The following is a 13,374-nucleotide window of genomic DNA, read 5'->3' on the forward strand; positions in this document are numbered from 1 at the left end:
GGTGTGGGATTTTGGAAGGAAATCAAGGAGGAAGGGTCTCTTTTGCAAAACGAAGTTGTATTTTCTATGGGGGATGGTAGAAGAGTAAAATCTTGGAAAGACAAATGGTGTGGGAACATTGCTCTTTGTGATTCTTTCCCCTCTTTGTATGCCGTAGCAGCTTTTAAAGAGGCTTGGTTAGTGGAGTTGTGGGACTCATCGGGAGAGGAAGGGGGTTGGAGTCCTAGGTTCTCTAGGCCCTTCAATGATTGGGAAGTGGAGGAGGTGGAGAGGTTACTTGTGACAATACAAAGAAGGAGGCTTATTCCTAATTTGGAAGATAGGGTGCTGTTCAGTTTCCAAAGAGCATCATTTGGAGCCCTTGTGTTCCTACTAAAGTGGGTTTTTTTTGCTTAGGAAGCCTCTTGGAGTAAGGTGTTAACTTTGGATCAACTTAAAAAGAGGGGGTGGACTTTAGCTAATAGATGCTTCCTTTGTTGTGCGGAAGAAGAGTCTATTGATCATATTCTACTTCATTGCACCAAGGCAAGAGTTTTATGGGAGTTATTGTTTGCTCTTTTTGGCGTAATGTGGGTCCTTCCTTCTTCGGTTAGAGATACCCTTCTTGGTTGACGTGGTATCAACATGGGCAAGAAGCGTAGTAAGGTGTGGATGGCAGCCCCCTTATGTCTTGTGGTTTGGAAGGAAAGAGATAGAATTGTTTTTGAAAATGAGAAGCTTTCGATTCATAGGATGAAAAATTCTTTTGTATGTAATTTTTGGTTTGGGACTAAGTCGACTATAGATGAAGGACCTCTTCCTTTAATCAGCTTTTTTGATTGGTTGGGTTCTAGATGAGAGCTGGTGATTTTTTGTATCCCCTCTTCTTTTTGTTCTTGCTTTTTGGTGCCTCTTGTATACCCCCTGTATGCTTTGAGTCAGCCTTAAGGTGCCCTTTCTTCTAATATATTTTTTTTGTGCGTTAACTTATCAAAAAAAAATAATAATAATGTTTATGTAGATGCAAAATAGTAAATAGATACTAAAGAAATTAGAATTCAAAATCCATGGACTATAAAGACAAACAGACTTCTCATGCAAAATACACTTCTGAGGAACCTAGAATGAAAAAATTTATCTTTTCTCAGGAACCTTGAATGGAAAAACTCAACTTTCCCTTTCCTAGAAACCTTGAATAAAAAAACCCAATTTACAAAGTACATATGGGGAAAAACCCTACATGCCCATGCAATGATTATAGGCTAAATCAAAGCTTAGTGATATTCCCCATAGATGAGTCACATGGTTATTATGTTGGACATCTGGGCAAGGCTATAACATCAGACTCTCTCCACCATCCTTTTCCTTTTCTTTCCTTTTCTTTTCTTTTCTTTTTTTTTTTTTTTTTGTTCTTGGATTTTTGTGTTTCTTTTTTTTCCCAAATATATGTTATACCCAAGGTTTTCAAAACTTGGCGTTCTGTTTTTTTTTTCTTTAGTTTTTTTTTTTCTTTAGTTTTTTTTTCTTTTATTGGTCAAAACATTCATGATAAATTACAATCAGGCAACTAACTCGTGAAAATCTAAAACCAATTGGTCAATTTGTTCAATTTTTTAAAACTTTACTTTTGACCTTCATTCAATTCATAAACAGGGTTAGTGTCTTACAAAAGTACCTCTGCTTTCATTTAACATTGTTGTCCCTTCATATTTCCAAGTCTTTTATAAGGTGAATTTCCTTTATCTTTTCATTTTATATAAGAAATAGTAACCGTATTAACAAAAATGTGTGTAAGTTGTGGAGATTGAAAGGTAGAGGTGACTTCTAAACTGGGATTTTTTTTTTCCTGAGGAGAAAAACAAATGAGAAATCCTTCCCTTGTAACAAAACTGTACATAAGTCTGATCAAGAGCAAGAAAATATAACATCAGTATGCAGGGAGGTGGAAAGTCCCTCACAGAAGAGATCGAATGTTTGACATACAAAATGGTTTGGTCATGTCAATTATAATCTCCTCATCAGCTTATTCATATGTTCAATCATTTGGGAAAATGGGGACATGGGCATGATTATTAGATGTATCTCAACAATCAGGGTTTCAATTCTCTTAAATGAAAGAACTCTAAAGGTGTTTTCAACAGTTCCTTGTTCTGTGGCAGGAGACCCATTATCTTCATTCCTTTTTATTATTGTCCCGGTGACTTGTAAACTTTAAAAGTCAGGGTGTGCTTAATCCTGTTTGGTCAAGAGGTGAATGGGGAAGGATGCCTATAGGTCAGCATTCAGCACCTAATTTTGGTTACTAGGTTGGGGAACTGCAATCTATTTATTTGGGTTTTCCTTAGAGGCCTCTCTTAAGGTGAAGACCATTGTAAAACTCATTGATGGAGAGATAACAAATGAGGTTGAAAATGTGGAAGAGACGGTATTTTGAAAGGAGTGAGAATCAATCTTATCAAAAGCATTCAATCAAGCTTTGCTAGTTTGCTTTTGGTTTGCATCTTCTATCCCATTAATCCCAAAAAAAAAAAAAAAAAAAAAAAAGAAAAGGGAAAATGGAAAGCTGATATCATCGAGGAGGGGAAGAGGTTGCATCCTGTAGACCTGGTGGAATAAGCCATTAAAAACTTGAGCCCTCTAAATCAAGCTCAATCAAGGAACAAGTGTGGAGACTTTTTATCAGAGAGGTATCTATGGAGGAAAGTAGTGGGAAAATGTGGACAAAGAGGGGGCTGGTTCTCCCAGGAGGTTTGGGGGTTTTATCATAATGGTTTCTTGAGGAATATCGGAAGGGCGAGGGCATCTTCCAGTTTATTTTCTGCAGAGTAGGGATGACTAGAGGTTAAGGTTATGGGATGATTTCCTCTCTGGTTACAGATGCTAGGGCCACTTTCAATGAAGATTTACTTGGAAATTCAGTGATCAAGGAATGGACATGGTTTATTTCTTTCTGGAAAGTTGACTAGGATGGTTCATTTTCAATTAAGTCTGTGAATCCCAGATGTTGACAGAAATTTTCAGAAAATCAAGGGGGACCACGCCCCCCCTCCTCTCTCTTTCTTCCCATGCTCAGCGGTTTTTGAAGGAAGTTTCACAATTGATCACATAATGAAGAGGAGGAAAATGCTTAAAAACTACTGCTGTATATACAAAAAGGTTTAAGAACTGCCAATCATCTACCATTATGTTGTTAGTTGGCGAGGGTTATTGTCTCTGCCTTTCATACTAATTTGGGGTAAGATGAGTATGTTGAAATTGATGCAGGAGTTGTTGGCTTGGTGGCACAGGACAAAAGGGTCTGTGGGACAGCCTTTTATGTGTTCTTTGGTGTATATAAAAGGTCTATTGAAGAAATTTTGATGGGTTAAAGTTCAGTATAGAAGCTTAAGGAGATTATCTTACAAACTTTATATGTGGACAAGGGAAGCTATTGTGAATAGGAGAGTTTCATTTCTATTGACACAACATGGGAGTCCAAGTTCAGGAATGATTTGCCGATTTCTTCTTTTTGTTCCAGATTTTTCTTCATTGGATCAAACCATATACTTCCCATGTGCATGGCTTATACACCCACTTTGATGTGCATTTAATATAATTCTGATTATTTATCAAAAAAGAAAAGAAAATTAAAAAATATGTCAATGCAGGGAAGGACAAATATTATAGTAAATGCAATTGTATGATCATTTTGTTTATTATAAAAAATATTTGTTATTTACAGATTATAAAAAAAAATACCTTATTTACGCATTAAAGCATTTGTCTTCATTTATATTCTTGGTTCGTAGTTCTATTGTGTCTGTATTCTGTATTCCTTAGATGTTGCTTCATTTCAATTGACTTGTCTTTTGTGTTTGCTGTAAAGAACTAACATGATAGTTTTGACAGGCCATTCCACCAACGATACTGATGAACAGTGGGTTCACATTGACCCCTTCTCAGCCATGAATGGAATCTCTCGATTTTGTGAAAATGCTTCCCCATGGAGGTATGGTTTAAGTCTGTTTCAGATAGGGTTTCACTTTATCTCCTGATTGTACTTGTCTATCTGAGTGTATGTCACTGATCATTTTAAATATGTGAACATTTGAGTACCAATCAAATGGGGATACGATTTAAAGTTGAGATGGAGCAAGAAGATCTCTATAGTTTCCTAGGGTCAGGAAAGCTAATATAATTAGCCTGATTTAAGCTGTTGCGAGTTCCGCTTGAAAGTTTTTTCAAAGTCTGATATGAATGTGGTATTCCAATATCAGCCATTCCATTAGATTAGGAATATGAAACATAATGGTATATTTGAGAATAATATAAACAAAAAAGGACTCTATATTTGGATTCATTGACATTTAAATTTATGAATTGCATCACAAATATATCATGTGAAAATTTATTGATCACAAAGAATTATGCTTTTTACCAAAAACTTTTACATAGCTAACAAAAAAACAGTTCATACTATGGGTGAAATTTCAGCACAGCAGTGAATTGTTGTACTGCATCATTTAGTTTTTATTGTCCAACACTTGTTTGGGATGGCTACTTTTACCTATGTACATGTGTCTTCCTGGAGCAGGCCAAGTTAACACTTCCCATGATGGATTAATATGATCTTCTAACACAACCTCCCCAATTTTTCACATATAACAGATCAGTTTGCTTACAACAACAAAGCTTTAAAACTTAACTATTTGGGATTGGCTTCATGAGCCCTTTTCTTTTGCTCACCTTTATCTAGACCTTGTTCTCCTTTTAATATATATATATATATATATATTGTATCATTTTTATTGCCTCGACCCAAGTTCTTTTTGGTTTTGCTCCCTTCCTTTGAGCTTTCTTTACTTGTATTGAATTGCTTCTCACCAGCACATTCGTTGGCCTCTTTATGTATCCATCTGTTTCTACTGCTGAATTGTCACTGCTTCAGTCTTTTGGGCCATGCTCTGTGAATATATTACACTACCCCAGTTTTCCCAATACGATGTAGAGATAATGAAAGTCGAAAAAAAAAAAAAGTATTTTCTTTTGACCACTTTATAACCTGTACAATACAACTTCATATTGCCATATTTAGCAAGTTTAGAAATCATTGACATAAGATGTGCAGAAGTTTTCTAAGAAGATGACACACAATGTAGCAAAATCCATGATCCACTGTTTGTCCATGCTAGTGTATTCAATAGGCAAAAAAAATTGTGAAGTAGATGTGTGAGAGCAGCATGTTATTCTGGTTTTTTTTTCTGTTTATTTGAAGATCAGGTAAGGAATTATTCTGATCAATTCATAAATATGTGATTCCATTTGGTGCAAATTGACTTTTTATATGTAGTGCATGTTTCATAAGTCCTAGTATGCTTCCAATAAAAAAAAAATAAGTCCTAGTATGCAAAATTTATGTTTAAGTTCACGATTGGACTGCCATATAATGCAGGTATTCTAAAGAGGAAGGGATTCTTATAGAAGAATTTCGCTGGAGAAATTTCACCTTTCTCATAAAGTGAGTTTTCATTGCCTTCTTAACTTTCTTTTTGACAAGCCTTGGCCATAACATGCCACATGGAAGTGGTGGCTTTTTGGCTCTCCAGTATACACTTCTGTGCCCCCATCCCCTTAGTTATCTACCTATGCAATGGAAGTATTACACAGGCCAGTTTGAACTGTGATGATAGTTTGTGGTGGGGAAACTGACGTCATCAATATTTAATATAAATCTTAACCCTTGTCTTTGTGTACATGCTAGAATCCACGCAAGCCCACCCATCTATCTAGAGTTAATACATTTCCCAAGTTTCATGTTTACTCTAACTCATGGTAAGAAATATATGATATACACAGTGCATATCATGTGTTTCTTTTGCATTTCAGTAGGTTATTCTTTTCAGTTGGGAAATTGGCATAACTTCTTTAATATGCTAGCCTAATCCCCTTTTAATGTTGACCTATTATATGGAAGGAAGTTTGAATATCAACGACTAGGGAGTGAAGGATTAAAGTTTTCACTAGTAATATAAATTCTCACAAATATGTATTTTTATTCGATTGAGTTATAGAAGAATAATGTTTTGATGGGTGGATAGTTTTGGGTAGCTTAGGGCAGATGGGTATTGGTGGGTTTCACTTTAGGGACCATAGATGTCAGATCTTCTAAGCTTTCTCAGAGGTTGCTGGTTTGAGTTGGGTGTTGAGGCAGATTCTGGCCTTGATAGAAGGCATAATAGGTGTTTCTAGTGTTGCTAGAAGGCCTAAGAGAGGCACACCCACCAAGTGTGTGGTTTCTTGGGTGTCATGATATTTTTGTTTCTTCAAGCATGAAATGATTTTAGAGAAAGACAAAATTACATAATACTTGCATTAATTTTTAGCTAAATGTTATAAATATCACAAGCTCCGATTCTCCATAATTCTAGTCAATACCAGTAATTTGTTACATAAATTGTGTAGTGAAATCAAATAAAGAAAAGAACAAATATTATTTTATTATTTAGCATTCTCACAATTTTAAAAGATGCAAAGTGCACGCCTGAGTGAAGTGAAATATGATCTGATGCATATTAATTTTTTAAAATATGATTTTGAAATCTAATTCAATCAATAAAAAATTTAAGATTTCAAACATTCAAAAGAAACTGTTAACAAAAATGTAATGAAATTATATATATTTCAATATACAATTAAAAATTTCAAGAATAAAAGTGTTTGAAAAGGAAAAGTTAAGTAGACAAGGCATGTCTCTTCAACAAGGCGCATGTATTGACAAGTGAGGCACCACAACTAAGGAGTGGTTGTGCCTTGGGCCTAGGCACGCTTCAACCACTCCTTTTAAGACTATATGAGTTTTCTCTCTAATCGATATCAAATCTCTTTACATGTGAACCCTTGAGGCTTGGCTCAAGTGGTAAAGGGTTGGTTGGGGTTTGTGGAAGGTTCTAGGTTCAAGACCTAATGAGGACTAAAAATTTACCTATCATAAATAAATAAATAATCTCTTTACATGTGAAATATCATATATTAGAGAAAGTAAAATAGTAAATTTCTAAACAACAAACAGACAAATAACGGTCATCCTCTTAGGTAGACCCAAAAACAATGGGTCCTAAGAATAACATGTTCCCCCTTAGAATTAAATTTAGTTGTTGGGTTTTACTGTTCAACTAGCTATAACAACCAGACGTAGTGACACGCAATGTTTGTACCCTTAAATACAATACGTAATTTCTTCAAGTATCTTGGAGAGTGTTGTTCAAATTGTGTATGCTCATAATACCATATATTTTCTCACAATATCTTGCATGACAAAGGGAGAGATTGCGCATGGAATTCTGGAATTATGATTTATTTCTTTAAGTAATTTTATCTTATCATGCAAGAATTGTGTTAAATTTGAGTTCAATGTGAGTTAGGTGGGAAAGATGGAAAAGAAAAACAAACAGAAAATGTAAAAGAGTGAGGAAAAGATTAGGGCCTGTTTGGGAACAATTTTTGACAAATTTTCTATTATAACAGAAAGCAATCTTCTAACTTAAAAACATATTTGACAAATTTTTTATTGAAAACAATTTTTTAAGAATTTGTTCTAATTTTGAACAAATTTGAGGTATTTTCATGTGTTTTTTGTAAAGTATTTTGAGAAACAAATGAAGATATGGAGAATCCTTTGGGTTTGGCATTGTACAGGAGTGCACAACACCTTCACAAAAAAGTAAATCAAGACAACTATTTTTCATATTTGAGTTCCCAAACTGAATTTTATTCTTGAAAACTGTTACTAAGAATGATTCTCAAAAATTGATTTTTTTTTTTTTAGAATTGTTTCGAATATGTTGTCAAACAGGGCCTTAGATTCTGTTTGTGTCACTGAAATATCCAAAATTTACTGAATTATCTATCATATCTGAAGAGAATTATCTGATTGTGCACTAATTCTGAATTAGTTTTTGACAATATCATTATTGCTGATTTATCCTTGAATAGTGCAGCAATATATTGGCAGTTTTGTCGATTTTCGAGCAAATAGATTTGTATCATTTCACCTTGCTGTGAAATCCAAAATTATGAAAGATATTTGGCTGATAATATTGAAATGCCAGTCCATTTCAACTTTCATTCCTTGATATATATAATTTTGTCAAACCTGCCCTCAAGCTATGTTTGAGCAATGGATAATGTAATGGAAGTACCAATCAACACTAGGCATATTTTGTGAGTACAATTACATTTTTTCACTAACCTGTGTGATTGAATCTAAACCAAACTTGCCTAAGATGAGGTTAACTTGGTTAGTTGGTCCCATTCCCACCCAACCCATCTTCATTGTTTTCGTTCTTTAATTTTTCTTGTATTGAACAACTAACAGGTGCCAAAAGTTCAGTTGCAAATTCTTGTTGAGGAATTCTGGATATTTTCATAAATGCTGTTTGAGTTGAGTTTTGTGCAAATGTATCCCATTGATCTATTTTTCCCAATCCTATCTCTTGAATTCAGAGAATGTGAGTTCATTATTTGTTACAAAAACAATACAAGTATGTCACATTATTTTAGGGGTACCAGCCTCTGATCCTTGACCATTTATTTGTTTCATTGGAAAGGGAATGCCAAAATAGAATGCAAGTGATGCTTGTCTCCATGCACAAGGACTTACTAGAGTAAATCATTGATCACTGTCTCTCTCTCTCTTCCTTTTTTTGTCCATAACAGTGAGCACTCCAACATTGAGGGATTCAAGTGCTTATTTGCTGTAAATGGATTCTCAAAGATTCACCTTCAGTCTGGCTTTCCGCCCATTTCACTGGTAAGGGCTCAACACACTCCCAATATGGCAGCTGCATGATTCAATTACAGTGTAATGTTTCTTCATTTTGACTGTAGGTGGAAGAGCCCAAGGTATTTATTCTCGGTAATATCAAAAGCGAGTATGTGATGAATAGAAATTGGCCAGGATGCTCCTGATTTATTGAGGAAAAGTTTATACCTGATGTCGAGTTAAAAGTGAACCACCAAATCAAGGAGGAAATCCCCAACTTCACAGTCTGCACTCATCAGCCATGGTCGTGTCCCCCAAACCTTATCAAGCTGTAAGTTAAAGGCTACCTGCTGTGTAATGGCCTGAAAGGCAGTGCACATCACATGTGAGATAAACAACCCTTCCCATTTTGTTAGAGAAAGACGAATGCATGAATTAATTGTTGCACTAACTTTTTTTATTTATGATAACAAATTTAAAGAAAATGCTATACATGTACACTTAACTTTTGCCTTGATGGAGAATGTTAGCACTGTGTATCATCTATTTGGTTTAGGGAGTTTCCTGCAACAAAACTATGTAGTAAGAAGTATTATTTCAAACAATGGCCATATTAGAGAGTTCCCTTTTGATGGTTTTGTTGTAGATAAACCATGCTTTTTGTATGTTTGATTAATAACTAAAAGTAAGTAATCTAGTGAGAATAATGCGACTGGTACTTGACACGCTCACTTTGAGCAACTGCCTTGCTAGGCACCTGGCTGAGGCAATCTGCTGGTGTTGAAAAGTGATCCTTCTTGAAAGTTGGAATTCATCCATGGGACAAAGAGCTTCCTACGCCCTCTTCATCTCTCTTGACCATTCTTCCTTACTGAAACATGACTAGTTGGGGAACCATATGCATGGACCAACCCTCGTCTCAGCATCTGCATCCATGTCTCACACAGATGAGCCAAGCCAAAGCGCCTAACCCAAAACAACTGCAAGCTCCTTTGCCCCTTAAGCCATCCCCTCCACCCCAGAAGCCACTGCAGTCCCCATCATCCGAAACTTGGCCTATTTCCAACTGTCCGTACGCACTTTTCATATGACAATTTTTAAAGAAGTAAAATAAAAATATTTAAAAATTGAAATTTTTTTTCCAAACAATAAAAATTTGAGATAAGAGAAGTTCACATGAATTAAAAACAAAAACATTTAGAAAAAATATTAATTTAATAAAAAATAGTACAATGCAAGCATTATTCTCCTTCCTTGTACACCTATTAACATAAGATGCTTTTTAATGTATGATTTTATAAATTTTTAAAAAAAAATTATTATCACTAAAAAGAGAAAAGAAAAAAGTATAAAAATCATTGGATCAGCAATTAGAAAGTATTGATTTTGCAAATTATGGAGGCTTGGCAAAGTTTTCACTTAAAATCTAAATATTATAGACGTTGAAAAGGTAAAAAAAAAAAGAAGAAAAATGATAAAAAAAAAAAAAAAAAAGGAAAAATCCAAAGAATTTGAAACAAAGTTAATAAAACCACCATAGACTTCTTTTTGCATACAAAAAGTTTTCTACTTAAATATTAGTCAATTATGAATTAAAAAGAAAAAAGAAAAAAGAAAAAAACAAATAAAATGAAAAATAAAATTTATTAAAATTAATTATAAATGAATTTAGTGGATGGTGATGATACAAAGAATATATTAATAGTAGTTTGAAATAGAAGTTCATTAATTCTCCAACACTTTATAAAATAAATTATGGGCAATTTAAGAAGTTAAGTGTCGATTAAAAAATAACTTTTAAAAATTGTTTTTTGATTTTTGTAAAACAAAAGTAAGTTTGGAAGTCTAAAAATTTTATTAACATATTTTTAATATTTTAAAAATAATTTTTATATCTAATATTTTATTTTTAATCATTTTATATGTTTGTATAATCTTTTCTTAAAATAATTCTCAAAAAATAAGTAAAAATAACATAAAATAATTAAAAAATATCCTCTAAAAACATCATATTTTGAATAAAAAAATTATTCTAAAAAACAATTCTTAAATTAAACTTAAATCTCAAGGTATTAATGTAAATAATAATAATAATAACAACAACAAAATTAAATAAATAAATAAATAAAATTAGAAAAATCATAAGAGTGAGTCACAAATTCAACGCAATCATCGAAGTTAATGACACATAAGCTCAAAGAAAAATTCAAGATCTAGATTCAATTTCTCAAAAATCAAAAATTATTTTTTGATTATTAATTATAATTTTATTATAAATAATTTGAAAAATATAATGCACTGTTAAGAAAAAAAAAGGGGGGGGTTGTGGGGGTTCCAAGTTTGAAAATAAATAGAAATTATTCCTAAAAATTATATGACCCGAAACCTGTAATCGGGTCGGGTCAAACCCGTACAAAAACGAATATTCTTGGGAGCTAGGGTTAGGGTTTGGTTTGAAGATGCTTCCATACGTGTATATATATAGAGGGGGCATTCCTCACAACCTCACAACATCACAACACTTCCTTGAGGGCAGAAGCTGAGAGAAGAGTTTGTAAGGCTTAAGAATAGGAGAAAAGATGGAACAAACTTTCATCATGATCAAGCCCGACGGCGTCCAGAGGAACCTGGTTTGCTTCTTTCTACTAAAAATTCTGCTTTACAGTTTTTTTGCTCTGTTTGGTTGGTCAGAAAGCTAGCAAGAAAATAGAACCCTTTTCGCTGTCTAGTCTAGTGTGCCAACTGTTGGGTTTGTTTTGGTTTTTATTGAATTGGGTCTTTGAGTTTTGGGAAACCTGTTACTGGAAAACATGAATTCTGGATTTTTTATGTGTTTTCTTGGCAGCCAAACAGGAGGCTCTTGTTTTGTTTTTGGTATATGTTTTCTATAAGAGGAGCCCAATCTCATTCAAGATTTGGATTTTTTTGTATTTCAGGTCGGTGAGATCATTGGCAGATTTGAGAAGAAGGGTTTCTCTTTGAAAGGTAGAGTTTCTGTTTTTGTTTTGTTTTTTTCGATTAATAATTCTTTTTGAGTTTTTTCTTTTCGGGTTGTGGCTCCTCTGCAATTATTGCTGTGCTACAGTGTCGTGAGATGACCAATAAGATCTTACCGTGATAGCATAAAGGAATGATGGGGGCCCCATTCGTACGTGGGGTTTTTGTGTTTATCGATTAGATCTCTTTGTATGGAATGATTAAAAATGATTCACTTTGAATTCTTTGAATGAACTCAATGATGGAGAGGAACTCCTGAAAATCCTTATGATAAAGGGATTCATAAGACCATAACGTAGAGGAGAAAATCAAAATCCTCATGGGAGTGGGATTTGGGTTGATTTTCCATTCTCAATTCCATTGTCCCAACGAGCAGCTGAATTTATATATGTATATATGATAGCACCCATGACCCATGAGATCATTTGTATTGATGGTGACATAAGTTAAAGATGTAATTGATGATTGATGGAGGTGATAAATAGGGTTTGTGTGGTAATTGGGTATGTGGGAATGAATTCTCAGGATTGAAGCTTTTGAGCGTGGAACGTGGTTTTGCTGAGAAGCACTATGAGGACCTGTCGTCAAAGCCATTCTTCAATGGGTTGGTTGAGTACATCATTTCTGGCCCAGTTGTTGCCATGATTTGGGAGGGCAAGAATGTTGTTACCACTGGTAGGAAGATTATTGGAGCTACAAACCCATCTGACTCTGCTCCTGGCACCATCCGTGGTGACTTTGCTGTTGACATTGGCAGGTAATATATCAAATTTTTTTTTGCACTCTGGGTGCTCCTTTAGAAAAGCATTTAAATTGGTGTTTTGATTATACAGGAATGTGATTCATGGGAGTGACTCAGTGGGGAGTGCTAGGAAGGAGATAGCACTGTGGTTCCCAGAAGGCCCTGTTGCCTGGAGCAGCAGCCTTAACCACTGGATCTATGAGTAAAAGTTAAATATTTTTGTGTGGGTTGAGCATTTAGTAGCAGCCTGCCACCCCCCTTAGTTATTTATGTGGTTTGCGAGTCTTGTTTACTTTAAATTGAGCAACTTGTTTCGAGTTGATTAATCGGATCCTTAGAGGATCTGTTTCCCAAGTTTATGTTGTTATGCCTCAGGCACTTTAATTAATATAATTGGTATAATTCAGAGAGTGCTGCTGATCTATATGATTAGCATCTTATCATGGAGTGATATGATTTTTTATGACCATATACCTAGCTGAGCTGTTCATCTAGAGGCTTGATGCCTAAATTTGCCGTCACTAGGATTGAGAATTTTTAACCTTATACTATTTTTTTATGCAACAAACAAGGATTCCCTTGCTTTAATCCGAGCAAAAGAAGAAAAGGTGGTGGACAGGTGCTAACTAGGCGAACTAGGCGATCAAGAAGAATATCGGGTACCATTGTGAGAGGTGATTTTTGTGATTCCCTTGCTTTAATCCGAGCAAGAGAAGAAAAAGTGGTGGACAGGTGCAAACTAGGCGAACTAGGCTATCAAGAAGAATATCGGATACCATTGTAAGAGATGATTTTTGTGATTCTTTAAAATTCAAAGGATTTTAGAATGCATGCGGTTGCCCATTTATGTCTGAAGACAAGAAAAAAAAAAGGATGTTCCAGTCAATACAAAATATTGATCATTTCTTGCCAAATA

General features: G+C 34.4%; 2 protein-coding genes across 2 annotated transcripts in view; both read left to right on the plus strand.

Moving 5' to 3' along the window:
• The window catches only part of LOC100253051 (dol-P-Man:Man(7)GlcNAc(2)-PP-Dol alpha-1,6-mannosyltransferase), a 56,680-nt gene extending 47,331 nt beyond the window's left edge, over positions 1-9,349 (plus strand). Inside the window, exons 17-20 of the mRNA XM_002271383.5 lie at positions 3,868-3,967; positions 5,411-5,476; positions 8,674-8,767; positions 8,845-9,349. Of these exons, the coding sequence (XP_002271419.2) occupies positions 3,868-3,967; positions 5,411-5,476; positions 8,674-8,767; positions 8,845-8,925 (341 nt within the window). The 3' untranslated portion in view covers positions 8,926-9,349. The remainder of the gene's footprint in view (positions 1-3,867; positions 3,968-5,410; positions 5,477-8,673; positions 8,768-8,844) is intronic.
• A 1,680-nt stretch (positions 9,350-11,029) lies between these two features.
• Positions 11,030-12,868, plus strand: LOC100258184 (nucleoside diphosphate kinase B-like). Its single transcript, XM_002271316.4, has 4 exons — positions 11,030-11,349; positions 11,656-11,704; positions 12,242-12,473; positions 12,550-12,868. The coding sequence occupies exons 1-4, from the start codon at positions 11,299-11,301 to the stop codon at positions 12,662-12,664; spliced, it is 447 nt and encodes a 148-aa protein (XP_002271352.1). The 5' UTR covers positions 11,030-11,298; the 3' UTR covers positions 12,665-12,868.
• Positions 12,869-13,374: the final 506 nt, after the last annotated feature.

This window comes from Vitis vinifera, chromosome 15, assembly GCF_030704535.1.
Source record: "Vitis vinifera cultivar Pinot Noir 40024 chromosome 15, ASM3070453v1".
Lineage (NCBI taxonomy): Eukaryota > Viridiplantae > Streptophyta > Magnoliopsida > Vitales > Vitaceae > Vitis > Vitis vinifera.